This window comes from Lingula anatina, chromosome 1, assembly GCF_051362555.1.
Source record: "Lingula anatina isolate TDL-2025a chromosome 1, LinAna3.0, whole genome shotgun sequence".
In the NCBI taxonomy this organism is placed as follows: Eukaryota; Metazoa; Brachiopoda; class Lingulata; order Lingulida; family Lingulidae; genus Lingula; species Lingula anatina.
In genome coordinates this window covers 13,162,630-13,182,817 of record NC_141767.1, presented here as the reverse complement: position 1 = coordinate 13,182,817, position 20,188 = coordinate 13,162,630, and the positions used below count along the sequence as shown (strand labels likewise).

General features: G+C 34.9%; 2 protein-coding genes across 2 annotated transcripts in view; one reads left to right on the top strand and one right to left on the bottom strand.

Annotated features, from left to right (window-relative positions):
* On the top strand, window positions 1-5,545 carry LOC106171159 (dynein axonemal assembly factor 4). The gene is made up of 11 exons (XM_086999747.1): window positions 1-222; window positions 935-1,085; window positions 1,474-1,607; window positions 1,935-2,045; window positions 2,722-2,839; window positions 3,089-3,222; window positions 3,914-4,014; window positions 4,268-4,348; window positions 4,511-4,583; window positions 4,825-4,930; window positions 5,171-5,545. Exons 1-11 carry the CDS (start codon window positions 100-102, stop codon window positions 5,275-5,277), a joined length of 1,239 nt encoding a protein of 412 aa, XP_086855873.1. The 5' UTR covers window positions 1-99; the 3' UTR covers window positions 5,278-5,545.
* The window catches only part of LOC106171136 (3'-5' RNA helicase YTHDC2), an 80,136-nt gene continuing 65,489 nt past the window's right edge, over window positions 5,542-20,188 (bottom strand). Inside the window, exons 14-31 of the mRNA XM_086999737.1 lie at window positions 14,477-14,570; window positions 14,077-14,164; window positions 13,850-13,930; window positions 13,628-13,710; window positions 13,168-13,273; window positions 12,800-12,919; window positions 12,376-12,541; window positions 11,883-12,084; window positions 11,561-11,737; window positions 11,078-11,337; window positions 10,743-10,864; window positions 10,395-10,490; window positions 10,087-10,183; window positions 9,752-9,850; window positions 9,142-9,446; window positions 8,789-8,940; window positions 8,487-8,571; window positions 5,542-8,244 (exon numbers count right to left, since the gene is read on the bottom strand). Of these exons, the coding sequence (XP_086855863.1) occupies window positions 7,648-8,244; window positions 8,487-8,571; window positions 8,789-8,940; window positions 9,142-9,446; window positions 9,752-9,850; window positions 10,087-10,183; window positions 10,395-10,490; window positions 10,743-10,864; window positions 11,078-11,337; window positions 11,561-11,737; window positions 11,883-12,084; window positions 12,376-12,541; window positions 12,800-12,919; window positions 13,168-13,273; window positions 13,628-13,710; window positions 13,850-13,930; window positions 14,077-14,164; window positions 14,477-14,570 (2,930 nt within the window). The 3' untranslated portion in view covers window positions 5,542-7,647. The remainder of the gene's footprint in view (window positions 8,245-8,486; window positions 8,572-8,788; window positions 8,941-9,141; window positions 9,447-9,751; window positions 9,851-10,086; window positions 10,184-10,394; window positions 10,491-10,742; window positions 10,865-11,077; window positions 11,338-11,560; window positions 11,738-11,882; window positions 12,085-12,375; window positions 12,542-12,799; window positions 12,920-13,167; window positions 13,274-13,627; window positions 13,711-13,849; window positions 13,931-14,076; window positions 14,165-14,476; window positions 14,571-20,188) is intronic.

The window sequence follows — 20,188 nt, the reverse complement described above, 5'->3', positions numbered from 1 at the left end:
GTTGATTGGTTGGTAATCACATTGCCCTTAACCTTGAGTGTAACCTAGATTATTGTTTTGTGTAGTTACAGTCATATTTTGAGGTTTTTATAGTAGAACATGCCGATCGCAGTGAAAGATTATACCTGGGAAGAAACAGAAAGTAACGTCAATATTGTAGTACCTCTGAAAGGAGTTAAGTCACACAAAGTTGATATATTTTCGACGGAGGAGTATCTTAAGGTGAGCATTTACTAGGAACTGTTTGTCTGAGTTTTACAATGAAGATCTTATTCGGGGCGCCTTATTCGTACATACAACCTGCAAGGTAGTTATAAGTCCTCTCTCTCTCTCTCTCCGTATGTGTGTAAACAACCCGATTTAAAAACTTACGCCACTGCTTAATTGCATGAAGTTAGATGAATAATAGGAATGTAATAACTTTTACTTACAGTGTATAACATAAATATCTGCACGTCCGGGATACTGGATAACAAAAATGGGAAATGGGCATAAAAATTTCAACATTCTGCCGATCTTATGAGCATGCTTTCCACTTACAGCATGCATCGTATTTTGCTTTATGTTCATAAATTTTGGTAAAGGTAACATGAAACATACTGTATAAAAATTATCAGGAAAGGATACTTAACTTCACAGAGTTGGGAAAGCATGCTGTGATCCTGAATCGGTGGTTAAACAACGATGACATGAAATCGACTCTCATGCGCATGCTTTCTGCTTAGAATATGCAACGTATTTTGCTTTATATTCATAAAGTTTGTACATACATGTACAGGTATGTGAACAAAAACCAAGTGTACTCATATGTGAGTAGAGGTACTGGTAATACAGGTACATAGGTTGAGTCAAATTGACCTTGAATCAAATTTTATTTCTAAATGTACTGACATGTTTTTTTTTCTGTTTTTTTCCACCCACATTATCTGTTTAGGTTAGCTATCCACCATATTTCTTTGAAGTGCTGTTATTTGCTCCAGTAGAGGACACAAAGAGTTCAGCACAGGTTGGCAATGGAGCTGTTGTTTTCAACCTTACAAAAAAAGAACCAGTGTTGTGGTCTCAGCTGCAGTCACCAGATTTTAGTATGTTCATTTAAAATTTTGTATTTATTTAAAAAAAAGTAAGATCCAGCACCAGGTTTGATTTAGTTACCATAACTCTAAAATATCTGGCATTCCATCATACAATGATTTAAGAAATGTAGACTCCAAATCCACATGTGTTTAAATTGGCAGTTACTTCTATAAGCACCAGTACTGTAGTTTGCAATTACAAGTTACAAGTTCAAATAATTTTTAATATATTCAAGTAACATATTTTTTAATGAATATCTTTCATACAGAACAAACTTACATATATTATGTGTCTGCCATTTGGAAGTTTGAAATAAAAGGGTTCACACCATTAAAACTGTTACAGTATTATTTCAATGATTTGTAAATATTTGTCATAGTATATTTTACCAAACAGACAATAAAGAATTCATGAGGCAGAAACGAGAAGATGTCATCAAGAAAGCCCATGAAAGAGCAGAACAAGATGCTAAAGACAAAGCTGACAAGAAAAGAGAAGCTGATAGGTTTTCTATTAAAGAACAAATGAGGGTGAAGTATTATTTTATTATCATTAATTTTTAATAATCTAGTTATTTAATAACATTTTTATAATAAAAATACTGAAAAGCACTTTTCTTGATAAAAAGGCACTTAATGATTCATAATACTAGCCATGTACTGTTACTCATTTCAATTAGAATTCAGGTCTAGACTATTCATGTAATGCCAAGTAAAGGAGCCATTCTGTAACTTGGAGGATAACTAACAAATTTTGCACTGAAGATGGATTTTTCAGAAAATGCATTTATTGCACCTTATAGAAGTAAGCATTACTTACCTTGTTAGTTTTATTTGGATTTGTTTCGTTTTTATAAGGTTGATGATGAGGAAAGAAAAAGGATTGAAAATGCCAAAGAAAAAGAGAGGAGAAAAGCTACAGAGGAATTAGAGCAGTGGAAGGCACAACAGAAGGCTCTTGCTGAGGAGGTATTTTTTGGTCTCTTTTACTCCCATTTTACACTTTATGTGTCCTGCAAAAAATGTACAGTAGAAAACTTTGAGACAAGTAATTTGTTCTGAAGGTAAAACTTAATTTAAAAGAAATTTTATCAAAGGCACAATTTGGATTGCTTCTACTGTCACCTAATTAACATTTTGTACCTGCCAATTTGGTAAGAGATGCTATGCAAATTTTTTTCTAAAAATATGCGTACATACTTTGGATCTGTTATTGAAAAGATTTTCCTATATATTAAGTAAGTCTTGTAACGTCTGATAATTTCCAAAGAGAAAACTTTATAAGAGAACAGTTTCATTAGCTCTGTATGTATCAATTCAAATTGTTGTTTTTCTTTTTATCAAGAGCTTGTAAAATATGTGGGTATTACCTCCGATATTTCTGTGCAAAATATTGGAGGTAATACCCACATATTTTACAAGCTCTTGATAAAAAAAACAAAACAATTTGAATAGAAAGCTTTATTTATTTATTTATTTATTTATTTATTTATTTATTTATTTATTTATTTATTACCTTTTTTTTGTAAATCTTTTCTGGAGATCAGATGGATCTATATGGAACCAATAAGATAGAGGTGATCATTGAAAAAACATACTGATGAACAAATGCCACCTTGTTTAATTTTCATTTCTCAATTTAAAGGAAAAAATAAGATTACTGGAGGAAAACAGGCTGAGAGAAGAAGAATTTCAAAGAGTCAAATCATTAGAAGATGAAAATTCAAAGCAAGAACAAATAAAGAAGCAACAGAAAAAGAAAGGTAGTAATTCCCAGATGAATCATAGTCTTCTAACCAAATGCTATGAGAATTAATTCTGCAGCTGTCAGTCACTTTTTTTGCTCTCATTGGTGGTCATTTCACTTGAAGAACCAGGTCAGTTGACCCTTATCATTCGTGCACCACCTCTTGCATTATACACAAATAGGTTGCTAACATAGTATTTAACGTAACCCACATTTGATAACAAAATATTTAGTTTGTATTAAAAACAATTTTGTTCAATTTTAGAGAAAAAGAAAAACATATTTGAAAGTGAGGCAAAAGGATCTGAAGTAAGAAAACCCGGTCACATCTCTGTCTCCTTCACAGAGCGGGTCTTCCCAACTGCAGCCAGGGAGTCCCAGGCTGAGCAAGAAGATGAGGTACTTCTTTTACAGCGTTGCTAACTCTGTGCCTTTGTAAGACGATCTTCATTTGTACTCTTGACTCATTTTGTTTTTTTTAAGGTGGAATAATTGTGAAAAATTTTAAGAACTCTTTTGTTTATGGTCTCATGATATTTTTAATGAAATCTGAAAAACACTTATATAATATGATTTTATCTTGTCTGTGTACAGTATTAACTCCATTTATTCTAACATTTATTTTATTTGATTCAAATGTTTTTAGGACATGCTTATTTTACTTAAAGTAATAATAACTCTTCGTTTCGGCCAAAAAATGAATTTTCCTGGAGTAAACAACAATTTTTCCATACATACCAATGGTTAATGAATCCATTTTTACATTCAAAGTTAGTCCCTAGTTTTTTTCTAAAAAGTTTGGTTTTTTGTTAAAATCTCTTAAGAGATTTTAGCAGAGTATAGCCATCAATGGAGGTCACGTGGTCTAAAGACAAGCTCAGATATCAGAATAATAGCTATAACTGCCGTTTTTGTGGTAAAACAGAATATATTATATTTCTATGAGTTATTCACAATGTTTTTATTGTGAAATATAGATCTCATACGAAGAGTTATTATCCCTTTAAATTTTTAATTCATTTGTTGCTGTATTTTAGATCACCTATGGTAATATTTTTTCTTACTTTTATCTTATTTATTATAATATTAGTGGTTAAGAAAGCAGGCAGAAACAAGAAGAATAGCAGAAATGTTTGACAAAGATTTGACAGAAGAGGAAAAAAATCCACAGTGGCTCAGGGATAAAGGAAGGTGTGTTGTACCAGAAGTAGTTTTAAAAACTTCTTTTATTTTGTAAATTTAAAATTAAGTTTTGGTTCCAGTTGTCTGTTGTCCTGCATGAGAGAGAGAGAGCAGAAAGAAACAGCCATATCAAGGTTTTTGGCACTTTTTGCTAAATTACCTGAATAATTTACAATGGATTATTGATCTGGGTCTTTATCAGTCACCAGTTTCAGGTACGAAAAAAAATTATAAACTATAGAAACTTTATTTTTTATTCCAGTTCATTCTTCAAGGCAGGGAACTATCATGCAGCCATCAATGCCTTCAGTCATGGAATTAAACTAGACAGCAAGATGCCCTCGTATCCTTGTATAGCAATTATTTCTGCATAGAAGTGTCCAGTTGTTTTAGAAGTGATTGGATAATTGTGCTATACTTCAATTTGCTACAAAGATATTGGTATTACTATTTTTTAGACAAGAATCTTTAATTTTTACCATTTTTTCCTGAACATTTTCACCAGACTATACTCCAACAGAGCAGCTTGTCACCTTAAGTTAGGAAATTTGATCAAATGTGCAGAAGATTGCACAAAGGTGAGAAAGCTTTTTCTCATAGCAGGTCTTACAAAGCACTTTTTATCTTTAAGGTCCAGGTGTTTAAAATGGTTTTCCGCAAGAAAAACTAAATTGCTTATGAATTAACCATTTCTTTTTTCTATTAAAAAAGTTGATGACCTGCACTTTATCATTTGGATTTTTTCTTTATTTTTCTATGTGGTTTTCACATTTATTTGGATGGAATGTTATAAAATTTATTAAACCCATTTCTACAAAGGCTCTAGAGCTGCTGACCCCTCCTGTTCCACAAAATGCCAACAGCAGGTGTAAGGCCCATGTGAGACGAGGGACAGCTTATTGTCACTTACAGCTATATGTGGAAGGTAAAGTGCTAATACTATGAAGCATGTTTTCTTTTACATAAAATATACTAATATATATATTATATATATTACTATATATTATATTTAATATATTTAAAAGAACATTGGTGTACTATATATTATATTTAATATTATATATTTAATATATTTAAAAGAACATTGATGCATATATTGAATTAAGAACAATGTTTTCGCCTTCCAACACAGATTAAAGTCACATGCTAAATCTCATATTTACAGGACTTATGGACTATGAAGAAGCTCTAAAAATAGATCCCAGCAATGAACAATTAAAAATAGACGCAGAGAGGATACGAAAGATTATCCAAGGCACTGAAGAAGTATGACACGTAATAAGCCTTTCAAGACGATCATTTGGGCATTAACCCTTCATTCCAGAATCAGTTTTGCAAACCATTCCAGTCAAAGATTCCAGAGGAAATGAGATTATTGAGAACTTAAAATGCAGGGAATCTGAGGCCAATTGAATTTCATTTTTGTCAGTAACAGAATTCCGTCCAAAATAAGACTTTTTAGAGTTTTTATTTTGCTGAAATAATATATGTAGATGTCAGTTATGTATATATGTGGCCAAATAAAAGATAAGAAAATTAACATTTTGGCATGTGATGCCTGAATTTATTACTTTCTCCTCAAAAACTAAATAACCAACACAGAACCATGATTGAATAACATTGCATTAATACCAAAGTAACCCCTAACAAACAAACCTGTTTAACATGAAATCCTTTGAAAATATTTAGTACTAAATCTGTGAAGGCAAAGTTTGTGTGCATTTCTTCTCATATGCTTATAATTGAACTATATCACATACTAGTACACAGCAGTAACAAGTCACTGTATGTAATTCAGTGTATGTTCCAACCAGACATTTTAACAGTCTCATACAGATCTTACGGTGAACAAATGTATTTTTCATAATAATAAGAGCATCATCAACAGGTGCCAACCTATTTCTATATTTGAAGGCCTGCAGTATGCTCAAGTGCTCTCCACCATCTTTAAGGATGGGAAGATTTCTAATATGCAGGACATATTACTTTCAACAGCAATAGACAGTTCTACTAGCAGACTAAAATGACAGATAAGTGTAGGAGCAAATCCATAACAATTACTGATGAAGGTGGGGTTGATTTACTTCAATTCTACAGAAGATAAATACTAAGTTGGTATAATTTCAAATTTACCATTCAAATATCATTTACTTTTTTGACCACAATACATAAAGGCATTGGCACACTATAGAGCTAACAATCACATAGTTGGGCAACATCAGAGACAGTACGAAATATGCAACAAATGGGTATTATGATGTATCAATAAAATACAATTTCACAATTAATTCTATCACACAACAAACAACATTTCAATGATTTATCAATTGTAAAAATCAGCAATGACAGTTCAAACCCAAGAAAAAAATGCATACTTGTTTTCTTTTGTAAAAGGTCACAAATTGAGGGATTACTCCTCTGACTAAAAAAGTCAAATATCATTTTGCATGCCAACATTTGAATGTGTGAATAAAATTGAACATGCCATTTGCAACCTAATTTCATCACTCTTTACAAACATATTATGTACTACTAGTTGAAATATCAAATTTTGGATTTTTTACAAGCTGTACAACTTATTTACAGAAAAATATAACATTCATAATTATCACTACTCTTTAAAATATATATAATCATAACTTATATTTGATTATATTAGATTTTAATTTTACTTATTCATGAAATTCAGTCAAATGACTTTAACGTATGGTAATCCTTTAAACCAATTGAAATTCAAATGTCTAAATAAGTAAAATATGTAAGTAATTTCAAGGGGGGGGGGGGGGGGTTAAAGTTCAGAACAATCAGCATATAAAGTTTTTGGTAAAAAAACAAGTTGTAAAATAACTTGTAAATGGTCTTTGACTATTCAAATATATCACTGAGTTTCCAGAGAGTATCAGAGGTGTTAAGCTGATTATCACATAGGTGGTCATTAAGGTGAATTATATTTAAGAACTTTGAACTTTTTAAGCAAATAATTGTTACTGTAAATACTGTATGATGAATAAATTCATATCAAATAGTTAAAAGAATGCTGTATACTAACAGATACAATTTATGTATAAAAATTCAGAAAAAATCAACATTTCCTACTCTATATTTTAGGACAAATTAATTCAGCATATTTTCATACTATTCTTCATACAGACTCAATATCACAACACTCCTGCAAATCTGTTTTAAGTGAAACACTGCACAAAATCCCTGCATCAATATTATTACAGGCAAGATATTGGGGGGGTTTTCAGAGCAGAATAAGAAATCACATCAAGCTGAGATGAAGTAAAATAGTAATTGATATTCTCATATGCAATTTTTATGCAGCTTTGCAAAACCAGTTACAAACCTGAAATATATTCAAAAAGTACCCAATAGTTGCTTGTACTTTCCAAAATGTGTGCATTCTAGTATAATGATCAGTATTTTGCATCATTTCACACCTTGCACCAGTTTTTTGATTCAATGTCCAGCCAACATTAGTATCTTGCACTATGCTATATCTCTGCATCTCAGTAAAATTGCATGTCTTGCTCAACAGGACTTGAACCTCAGGCGGGCCGGCTCGTGCACATGGCCACTTGCAATAAAGGAATTTCATATTCGCATCATACATTTACCTATGCAATATTTAAATCCAGCTTAATGAGGTGCATTGTTTCCTTGACTATATGGTATACTGACATGGGGAGGGGTCACACCTTGATGCAGGTGTTGCTGAGACCCAGGGGGAGGGGTCTGCATGCCTGAGTGTCCCGCCTGTCCCTGTCCCCTGGGGGGTGCAGACCCTCTTTGTAATATCATCACTGGAGAAAAATGCTGACCTGGGGATTGAGGGTTTGGGATCATGACCCCTCCTGGGGAGCCAGCAGCTCCGCCCCCTGAACCCTGGCTCATCATGGGATTGATATACAAGGGGTTGAACTGTGCTGCCATCTGCTGGGCTGCTGATGAATTGTAAAATGGTTGCCCGTGGTATGAGCCACCTGGAGAGCCACCCTGATGTCCATAATGTCCACTTATTTGCACATGCTGACCACTAGGAGATGTCCATTGTTGCTGCTGGTGATGGTCACCAGATTTGTAATTTCTGCCTGGAGAATTCCCCTGGGAACCAGGTCTTGCACTGTCCCCAGAGTGAAAGGGCTTAGATCTTGACTGAGGGGAGGTCTTGAACTTGTAGTCGGGAAGTTTATCCCACAGCTGTATTAACTGGGCCCCTATACTAGGCTCTATCTCCTTGAAATATTAAGGTTGAAATTCAGTGTCATTTTACATAAAATGTTCCAAAAATGTTTAAATGCAATGTTTTCCAATAAATAAAATATGGACGTATATTTCACAGTACCATTAACATACACTATAGTATTACATTTTTGAAACTTCTCCACAGTTTTCCAAAATGTATTAAAATCCAATTTGATAAACTGATCATGAAATTTCATAGAAATGGACAGAATGGCATAGTTGTAGTAGTTTACCTGTCCATCCCTGCTAATCTGTACTCTTCTGTTCTCATTCCAAGGGTTGGTTAAATGATGGGTGTTTTTGAATGGGAGGTTGGCCCTGTAAAACCCAAAAAATACAGAACTTACTGGCATAGGGCTTAAATTTTAGCCATCTTTTTCAAAAACGAAGCCTTCTGCTCCTGTTAATCTTGTACAAGTTTTAGAAATGAATGCATCCATATCTGATAGAAATCTGTACAAATAAAAATTCTATCAGGAGAGCAAATGGATAAGTCCAACTTCACTTTTCATCTTAAAAAGATTTATATCCCCACCTTTTAATCCACTGTATGCTAAGAGTGCCACCAAGCCCTGGGTAGTTGAACTCGGGAGCTTTCTCTTTGATAGGTTCAGCCAACATCTTGGCAAAACCCTGGAAATGGCCGCTGCCTTGAACTGAGAAGATCAGATAAACCACCTTGCCCTCCTGAAAGTTAACATTAAGTATGCTCAAGTTTTCAATGCAAAATAAGTGTTTTTTAAATGTTATTATTACAACATAACCAACATTATTACCATAACATACCAGCAAGTATCTTTCTGAAGAAAAAAAAAGTTCAAGAGCCATACCCCATATTTCATGTTATCAGTTCAAGATACTTTAAAAAAGCATCTCTAATTCACATACCCTGAATGCCTTGACAAGTTTCCTCTCAGTCTGTATCTGAGGACCCCAGATCCCACGGTTAAAGGAGGCATCCAGCTGTTTATCATTATTGCATTTGATCACAAAATAGCAGCAGACTACAGAGCCACCACTCCCAGCTGTAGATGGCGCCACTGGCTGACCTGTCCTGGCTGGGGAGTTTGGCTGCTGGGGGAGATTGCAGGGACTAGGACAAGGACTGTTACTGGCACTTCCCTTCAGGGAACTAGATGCTGACCCTGGGGCACTGTTACTTCTGGATGACCCTGCTGACCGATCATCATATCCTGATAGAATAAAGCATTATGCAAAACTTACTACATGTATATGTGATATAATCTTATATTCAGTGCTGATAAAATACTTAAAAAAATAAAATTTAACATTTACAATATCAGCTATCAAACTATATGCCCACTTCTATGCATGCATCTAGCTAAGTCAAATGAAACAGAGCTTTCAGTCTTAAACCAAAAATAAGTTTCCATTTTCAATGATAACACAATTTTAAGTAAAAAAAAAAAATCAGCCAGTTACAGAATTTAAAACAAAGTCTCCACTAATGTCTTATGTATAACAAAAACCATCCTACTCTTCCGTCTCCCAAGATCTTCCCTCCTCTGTCTACCATCAGAGTCATCTGACTGCTCTGATCCTCTCCTGCTGCCATCATGCATAGAACTCTCTGCAGCTAAAATGTCAAAGTCATCGCTTTAGAATAAATTTAAATAACAAACTTTTATTTAATAAAGACTTGGTCATCTTTAAAAAAACCTGTCATCTATATAAAAGCTATAATTCTTACAAAAAAAGTTATTTCACTTGACAGAGAAGAACGGAGAAAAGCAAAATCTGGTTGTCTCAATATTGGTAGGTATGAGGTTTATCTATCATTTATCTAGCTATAAAAATAGATGATATAATTACACATAGGTCTTGGTCTTTGGCCTATACCAGCTGGCTGTTGCAGTCCCAGGGCCTGCTCTTCACTGGTGATAACATGGGTTAGAGTGCGCAAGATACTCTGGAAAAATAAATAAACACAATAGTTCTGCTTCTACCAAATATTAAAGACTATCACTTCCCAAATATGTACATTAAAAAAGCTTTGAAAAGGCCTGAGAAAACTCCTGTGAAACACAAGGTCTTTCTTTTGATCCAGCCTATAACTGATCAACATAAAAAGGCATGTTTCTAAAAAAATCAGACTAAGACTACTAAGACAATTACTATACCTCATCAACTTGTGACCAAGGTTTAGAGGGTGAACGCATTCTGCGAAGAAGTAGGGAATGCCACTTTTGTCTCAGTTGCAGAGTAAGATTGGCAACCTAGAATAATTATGGAAACATTTACGGCATTGCTTTCAAATCTAATAATCAAAATACTTGAAATGAATATCTGCAGTTGTATTAAATAATTGTTTTCCCGCCAGTACAGCATTCAAACAATTTAGTCACAATAAAGGTGAATATTTTCGTAAGACATGTATAATGTACATAAACAAAGGAGGAATCAAACATAGATAATACATAGCCCCAACTTGTTTCTTCAAAGCATGGCATATAGCCCAGCTAGCCTACCTCAGGTTCTAACTTGAAGCCCACCCAGTCATCCAGCTGTAGTGAACACCTCTTATTGTCCTCCTTGTCTTCTGTTTCACTGTCACTGTTTTCTTCATGGTAACCATTACCCTGGACTAGCTCTGAAATACAGTACTTCTATCCCTCACTGCTTTGCATTATCAAAATGTTGCCACTAGTAGTGCAGAAAATAACTATGTTGGTTTTAACATATGCTTCTCTTCTCAGTATTTCATTATACACTTTTCCAAATATATATTCACTGTATGTTTTCATTCAACTCTGGTTTTTACTAACTAGAATAACAAACAACAGTAAAAGTACGGAGCACCCACCTTGTAAATTGCCCTCAGCCTCCTTGACCACTTCAGGAGGCAACTTGGATGGTCCAGCAAAGAGAGACACTGTGATTGGTGACACCACTGTACAACAGCGCACACTGGCAAATCTCTGTGCCCGTGTCATCTCATCATAGATGAGCCAGTTGGTGGGCAGGCTCTTCACTGTTTGTTTATGACTGCTGGAGAAGACTGTGGCACTGGTGGGTGCCGGACTACAGACTGACAGGTTGTGAAATTTGATGTTGTCCTCTGATCTGGATGTGAAAAGGATAATCATTCAAGGGGAAAATGTGCATTTATATTGGGAATGTTATGTCTTTCCATTTGCATGACTGTATGTTGCAATATATGTTGTACACTTAAAATATATTATACAATGGAAGACATCTTCACAAGAGTAAATTCTGAAGCCGTTAAGTGAAGTGTGGCCCTGAAAACATCTAGTATAATACAGGCAAGATCAAGTCTTATACTTACTGTGACATCAGCTGGTTCTTTGTTCTGTTTACTTGTATCAAGTTGGGATAAAGCCCAGCACAGAGGGCAGCTTTGACCACTGCCCAGTTCTCTGAATTAGCGTTCAGGTCACGTATGTCACCTCCCCCACGTGCTCGAACAAACCCTGAAGCTCGCAGCTGACCAAGTAGTTGTGTTCTGTAATTGACATTCACAGTTTTCACCTAAGAGCCAATCTACTGTATTTAACCTGCATATTAATACAACCAAAAGTCAAACCAACTAATTATAAAATTTGTCCATTTCTATCCAACAGTGATAATATAAGAACAAGAATAACTACCTCATTCCCACAATCATTTCCATAGTGGCTGCAGACAGATAGTTTCTTTCACAAAAAGATTTCTCCCAGCCGTCTGCCCTTGCCTTCTGCCAAGCCTGGAATGCTCTCAGTAATGTCATGTGGTCACTGAATGTACCAGAGGCAAAGGTTTTTCTTATCATGGCTAAAGACCGCTTCTGATATGGCTGGGATGGCAGGAGAACTGGCAGAAAAAAAAAACAATCAAATACAAGCAATTACTTCTCAGGACTTTACAGGTTTTATTCAGACAGGATTAAATAAATTGACGATAAAACAATTTATTTCTTAATTGCTTCAGTAAAACTTACAAGGCCTAAAACCCACAACACACCTGATTTAAAAAATTGAGCCAAAATGACACAAAGTATAAGAGTTATTAAGACTATTACAAGCTGATTCAACAGCAATTCAATTCAGCTTCAGTTTTCTGCCTCAATGTTTGGAGAAGAACATACTTTCCTGCCAAACTTACATGGGTCCTTGTAGGCCAGAGCACAGGCAACAGTGAGGATAGGATCCAGACACTTGAGGACCACTGAGAACAGGACCATCTTGCCATATTTGGGCTCTACTGGGAGATCAGACAAGTGGTGGCCAAGCTCTGTCAGGTCCTCCCACTGGTCCAGGGCATCAATTTTCTGGAGAATAATGGGGGTTTGTTTCGTAAAAAAAATTGATTGCCTTTTTAAAAAGTATACAGAAATAAAATCATCTCTTTGAATTTGACATTTTCATATCACAAAACGATTAATATTATGTAGGATTGTGATGCGGTGAATGCGCATACATATTAACTTATCAAGACCTGAAAATTACCCAGGAGCACAATGTACACATTTTGCAGTTATAACAGCAGAGTTCTGTGAAAAGATGTAAGCCATTCTCCCATGCCTCACCTGCAGCAGCTGCACAGCATTCATGGTGGTCAGGTAGGCAGGGGGCTCTGGAGCCTTAGCCAGGAAGTCAGCTATCGGGATATTGACAGGGGTCAGCAGTTTGGTATGCAGGCATAGTTCCTGGTATAAACGGGTTTAATTATTTATTCAATACATAATAGCAAATAACAACACACTAAATAACCAGCAAAAGCATGAACATTATTGACCATGCAAAATGATAGAATTGATGGTCTGGCTATCAACCAAAAAATTAGTTGCTTTATCCAGGACTGATATTATCAAGAAAGCATTAACATTTTGGATTTTTTTTTTGAAAAAGTGTACCAGGAAGACGGCAGCATGTTCAAGAAAAACCCAGCACTTACCTCAAGTGGAAACCGTAGTATTTCTGGCAGCTGGAACTCCTGCATGTTGTTGTAACGTATTCTACTAAACAGGTGATAGCATGTGCCAGCACGGCAGCGACCAGCTCTGGAGAGAGAAAAATGCATATTGTCACTACTATGACTAAGCATAAAAAAGACTGAAATTATTTTTATATTGTTGAATATATTGCGGACTTTAAAAAACAAGTCTTAATAAGAATTAAGTGTAATAAATGAGCACAATCAGCAAGAAGAGGTGGCTTTTATAAGTTCAAAAATCTTTCTGTAAATAAACCCTTATATCATGATTATTTACGTACATTTCACTGCATTTACATGGATGTTTTTTTCTTCTTTTTTTATTTATTTCTTTTCCTTTTTGCCATCTGTGAGTCTACTTCAAACAAAAGACTAAATTCAGGAATTCTCAGATATTCTCTGCCATGTGCAAAGTTCTCACCTTCCTTTCCTCTGCAGTGCACTAGCCTTGGAGATCCAGTGACACTTCAACATGGACACTGATGTCAGGGCATCAAATGATTTCTGCAATAGTCATGATTCAACATAAGACTACATTTCCATACACCAATTGTAACATGATGACATTTAATGTAAAAAATAATACAAATTATATTTAAAGCAACATGCAATGTGTGTTCCTCAAAATATTTTAGTGTCTTACCTCCTTAACTTTCCCAGAATCGATAACAAAGACAACATCATCAATGGTCAAACTGGTCTCTGCTATGTTGGTAGCCAGGATCTGGAACATAAGAGCACAGAACAGAACTAATACATCATCACATACAGCACAATATCATAACTATTAAACAGTCTCAGTAACATGGGAAACTAGTAGATGAGTTGTAACGAACAGGAATCAAACTTCTTTTCAACGAGTCTACTCACAATCTTCCTAACCCCTGCTGGGGGCCTCTTGAACACTTTCTTCTGATCTGTGGTCTGCATAGCTGAGTGAAGCATGAACAAAATGTACCTAAAAATAAAAGTATAAGGTATGCATAGTGTCTGTATAAAACATAACATGAACCCACAAATATGTTTATATACATATCAAGGTAAAGACATATAATGCTTTTTTTTTTCAGAAAAATAGATGGAAAGAAGGATGGAAATATACAAAATATCTTTCTTGTATAACATTTCCCTACTTGTATAAGCACTGCAAACATATCACTTAGTAAAGAGAAGTAGAGATAGTCTCACTTAAAACTATAATTTTACATTGAAAACTACTTCACGTAATATGCATCAATATCAATGTGTATATCAACAAAGTTCCATTAACCTGTTGCTGTCCCCAAAATGCTTGTCATCATTGATAATCCTGTCACGTAGACCAACAATTTCAACATAGCCAGGCAGAAACACCAGAATGCTACCTACAAAAACAATTTATAATCATATTTAATCATTCCAATAAACAGAAAACATATTCTACTTCATGTGTAGCTGTATTCCATTACATTTTAACCTTGCCCTGAAAAATCAAAATATCTAAAACTAAATGCAAAAGAGTGATCAAAATAATACTGTAAAAATCAAAATATAATATTTTACAATATTGTGAAAACCAAAACCAGAAACTCCTTGTACATCCTCACTATAGGTCACACACACATACAGAGAGAGAGAGAGAGAGAGAGAGAGAGAGAGAGAGAGAGAGAGAGAGAGAGAGAGAGAGAGAGAGAGAGAGAGAGAGAGAGAGAGAGAGAGAGAGAGAGAGAGAGAGAGAGAGAGAGAGAGAGAGAGAGAGAGAGAGAGAGAGAGAGAGAGAGAGAGAGAGAGAGAGATTGTGACAACAGTCACGTTCTTATTACAAATCACAACTGCGCCCCTCTTTTATCTGACATATACACTCCCCTATCAACATCAAGCTTTTTAATTAAAAATATTATCTATCAAACAAACAAACGAGGGTACAAATACTGTCTCAATTTTGATCAGATTCATTTCCCATTGATGCCTCTCCTTCTGCAAATTAAGTCATTTTCAACCACTCTAGTCATGAAGTTGATACTAATTTCCATTCAACTGATTCTGCTGGGTGCTGTCACTGCTCAGATACCACCTGGCACACCTATTCAAAGAACAGGCAGCCTTCAGGCCAGCCTACTCAAGCTGCATCTAACTGCCTTTGAAAACAGCAAGAACATTCAACAACTGGAGGACTCTTTGGCTGCTGGGGCAACCAACATCAGCCTTCTATTGGACCTGATCAACCACATTCAAACTGGTCAACAAACCATGCAAGGCAATCTTCAAGACCTTCAAAGTGACCTGGAAGCTGCAGAAAAGTTGACAAATGTGACAACACAGCACCTTGAGCAAAAACTGCTAGGACTCCTAAATCAATTGCAAGGTGTGGTTAAAGTGCAGGCTGATCAACAGGCCAAAGATAATGAACAACATGGCCAAATTAGAGGACTTCAAAATCAGCTCAAAACTATGGAGAATGCAACTGAACAGCTCAAGTCCAATCAACTGACCAAATGGGGCAAGTACAATCACCAGCTAAGTAAAGTTCAAGACCAAGTTCAGAATCTAGAAGAAAATACAACTAATACTGCCCAGATTCTATTCAAACAAGTAGAAATGGGAGACCAAAGGAATGGCCAGCTCACAGTGCTTCAAAACCAGCTACAAAATCTAGAGAAGATCACCAATAACACAGTCAAGGTTTTGTCCAATCAAGAATCCACACTTAACCAATATGGGCAACAGATTAATGATTCCAAGCAGATTACTTTTAATCAACAAACTACTCTCAATCAACATGACAGCTAAATAATTACCATGAACCAGACTTATATGGAGCAACAAACAACACTTCAACAGCATGAAACCCAAATCAACGCCATGAACCAGTTTATTTCCAAGCAACAGACCACTCTTAAACAACAGGAAAGTCAAATCAATGCCATGAACCAGCTTATTTCCAAGCAACAGACCACTCTTAACCATCAGGAAAGTCAAATCAATGCCATGAACCAACTGATTTCCAATCAAGACACAAGTGATAAAAATCAGGCAGCAGAGATAACCCAGCTGACTCTGTGGCAACAACGCCAGGACCAAACAGCACAGACAACAAAGGGATCCTTGAACGATCTCAGCAGACGGGTCACAAATTTCCAGCAATCTGTAGCAAACACAGGTAAGACACCCATGCTATGTACTCTGCTTTAGGTCATTTCTGTGACAATGAAAACTAAACTATTGGTTGAATTTGAAAAAGTTCCTTTTTCCCTTTTATTCATTCAATAACCTGGCAAATGAATTTCTGACCACTTGAACAAAAATGCTTTGAAGCACATGGAAAATAATGGTTTTTCAGCATGTCCCACACACACTGACATTTTTCACTGACATGATGGATAAAATTGAACAGAAAAAAAAATTCATTTGCTCCTTCTAATCAATCTATAAAATTCATTTTTCCTGTAAAAAGAAAATCAGTAAACGTTAATTTGAAATTTAGACATTAATATGGCCGAGTACTCTTGCAGACTGTCCAGTTGGTTTCATGTGGTCCATGTTTTCTTGCTACAAATTGTTGACCAGAAAAAAACCTGGCAGGATGCTGAAAACTACTGCAAGAGCCTGAATCCTGGAACCCACTTGGTCTCTATCAACTCTGCCACAGAACATAACTTCATAGTTACATACATTTATTCTTCAGGTTAGTAATGGCTGAATAAATTATGTTTTGGGTACCACTGGTTCCATATGAAACAAGGCAGCAAAGCTGTCAAATGTACAGACAAAGAACAGAAAATAAAGATGCAAATAAGTGAAAAATTAAATTTTCACAAAAAACTGTTAAATTGCCAGAAAAATTTACCAAACTGACTGCATTGCCTATTGAAGCTGTATGTTAGACCCATGTTTCTTTCCTGTAAGTTTGAGAACAGTAAGTGACATGATTTCCCTTAAATGGTCATCATAGGAGCAGTGCCCAAAATAGGGGTTTCTTCAAATTTTGATGCAACATTACATAATGTTTAACAGCATAATGACAATCAAATGTTATTAATAAAATATTAGTAACATGGACATTCAGAAAATGTGACAAGCAAAAGTCTTCAAGATCATGGAACTTTAAAGTCACACCTTGAAAATGCCAATATGTGAAAAATTAAATTTTCACAAAAAACTGTTTAACTGCCAAAATAAATAAATAAATAAATAAAAATACCAAACAGACTGCATTGCCTACTGAAGCTGTATTTTAGTCCCATGTTTCTTTCCTGTAAGTTTGAGAACAGTAAGTGACATGATTTTCCTTAAATGGTCATCATGGAAGCAGTGCCCAAAATAGGGGTTTCTTCAAATTTTGATGCAATATTACATAATGTTTAACAGCTTAATGACCATCAATTTTTAATTATAAAATATTTGTTTCACAGATATTCAGAAAATGTGACTAGCAAAGGTCTTCAGGCCCATGGAACTTCAAAGTCACGCCTTGAAAATGCCAAAATGTAAACAAGACAGCACTGTTCTGAAATGGGTTTATTTCCATTTTTAACACTTTTTTAACATAAAACAAAATAAACATTTTACTGCCATTTTATATGACCAACTAAGAAAATTGATGAGATGGGAAAAGTATCAATAGAACAGTGTTAAATGTCCAATTTCCTCCATTCTGAGATTCTGAACATAGTGGATGATTGAATCTGACAAACTGCAATGATATGAGTTTATTTCCATTTTTGACACTTTATTACACAATACATGATAACAAGTTTACCATGTTTTTTACATAATCAACTAACAATGTTGTAAAGATGCAGGAAATATCAAACAAACACTTTTAGGCATCTTATTAGTTAAATAATGAGACTGTTAACATGCCTAATAATTGAATCTGAGGAAATGTGAAAAACAGTATAACTTCTAAAATAATGGCCTGATTATGCTGATTTTCGAACTCAACCTGCGTTTTAGTAAGATTGACCACTCCTGTGAGTATGATTACAATTGGTCAATCCGTTTTTCTTATATTGTGTTATCAGTGTTGTATTTATATTGAAAATAGTGAAAAAACAGCATAAATTCCCTAAAAATGGCCCAATCATGCTGATTTTCGAACTTGACCTGCGTATTATGAATATTCATCAGTTCTGTAAGTTTCAAGTCAAAAGGTAAAATGGTTTTCCACTTATCGTGTTATCGGTGCTGCATATATGCTGAAAAAAGTGAAAAAACAGCATAAATTCCCTAAAAGTGACCCGATCATGCTGATTTTCGAACTTGACCTGCGTATTATGAATATTCATCAGTTCTGCAAGTTTCAAGTCAAAAGGTAAAATGGTTTTCCACTTATCGTGTTATCGGTAAAAGTGCACGGCGACGACGGCACCGACGGCGCCGACAGACGCAGATGATGGCTATATGTACAGACACATCTGTGTCTGTACATAAAAATTGCTTTTATATGTGTTATTTTTGTTACTAAGTTGGTTTCATTCAAACAAATTCTTTACATAAAAGCAAAAGCATTTTAGTTCAGTGTTTATGACTATAAATCTTCACATACATGGTAGCATGTTAATTATCATTTCTTTTGGTTTTATGAAGGTACTGTTACAGACAAGGAGGGGAAAATATGTGCCTTACCTTTCACCTACAGAGAAAAAATTTATAAAAGTTGTACTACAATTAGCCACAGTGCTGGTAACCTATGGTGCTCATTTGACATGAACCATATTACAAATAAGAGTCCCTGGGGAAACTGCATGGGTAAGCAACACTTCAGTTTTGTTCAAATTTATTACCAAAACAACTAAAACTTTGAAGTAAATCACTAATATCAATATCATTATTTTTCATTATCTCACATTAATTAAATGCCAGTTATATATATATATTTGATATGTTTAATTATATATTTTCATATACTCATATTTATCATACTTATTCTATATTATAAAGAATAAAAAATGTCTACATATAATTATATGAAATGCTAAATATATCTTATAATAATTTATATTATCAAATGCCTCATGCCATCAAGTACATTGCATACCATATTCAGGTCCTGCTGGTTGGAGAAGTGTGTATTTTTGGATAGGAGGGAATGACTTACAACAAGCAGGCACATGGAGGTGGGTTGCAGATGGACAAACTATGGTCTACAAAAACTGGAGGCCGAGAGAGCCATCTGGGGGCCATGAACACTGTGCAGGGGTATCTACACATCCTGCTCATTATAACCGATGGAATGATTTTTCATGTTACAATAAATATCCATTTATTTGTGAAATGAATAAAGTCAGAGTCTGGCTGCATGGTTTTTGGCAAAGGTTCATCACAATGCTTTCAAAAAGAGTTTGATCAAAAACAGTTCATAAAATTGACTACTGACTCCTCTTAAGAGTCTCATTAACTCCTTTTTCTATGATATCTAGATCAGATTACTGATTAGAAGTGATTCCTCACAGCACATAAAGCCAGAAATTAAATGTATTTGGTGAGAAGACTTAATGAAGAGCTGTAACGCAATGAAAGCCAAGCCTTGTCACAATTTCCTTTCTATCAATTCTAAGGAATGTGAGTGGCACATTTTGTGCAGAAAAGATCACAAGTGGAAAAAAAACAACAACCTAAGTTAGTTAATATATAATGCTATATTGACCCAATCTTTTGTAATCATTGATTTTTCATCTATAATAAGAGTACTTTAAACCAAAAGAGATACTTTAAGTAACAGACAGATAAAGAGATATGATGCTAGTCCCAACAGATATACCAACAATTACTCTATATAGTCTAAGTACAATGAGCCTAGGGGACAGCAGGATTTACTTTGCCCACAAACATTTAAAGACAGAAGACAAAATCAGAAATAAGAGTGATATAAGCTAGTGCAGTTACAAAAATTAATGCTGAAAGTAACATATAACCCAGAATATATACCCAGAGATATCTAATATTGAATCACAAGCATAGTTTAGAAAAAAATTACTGGTAACATTGGTAATACGCTATA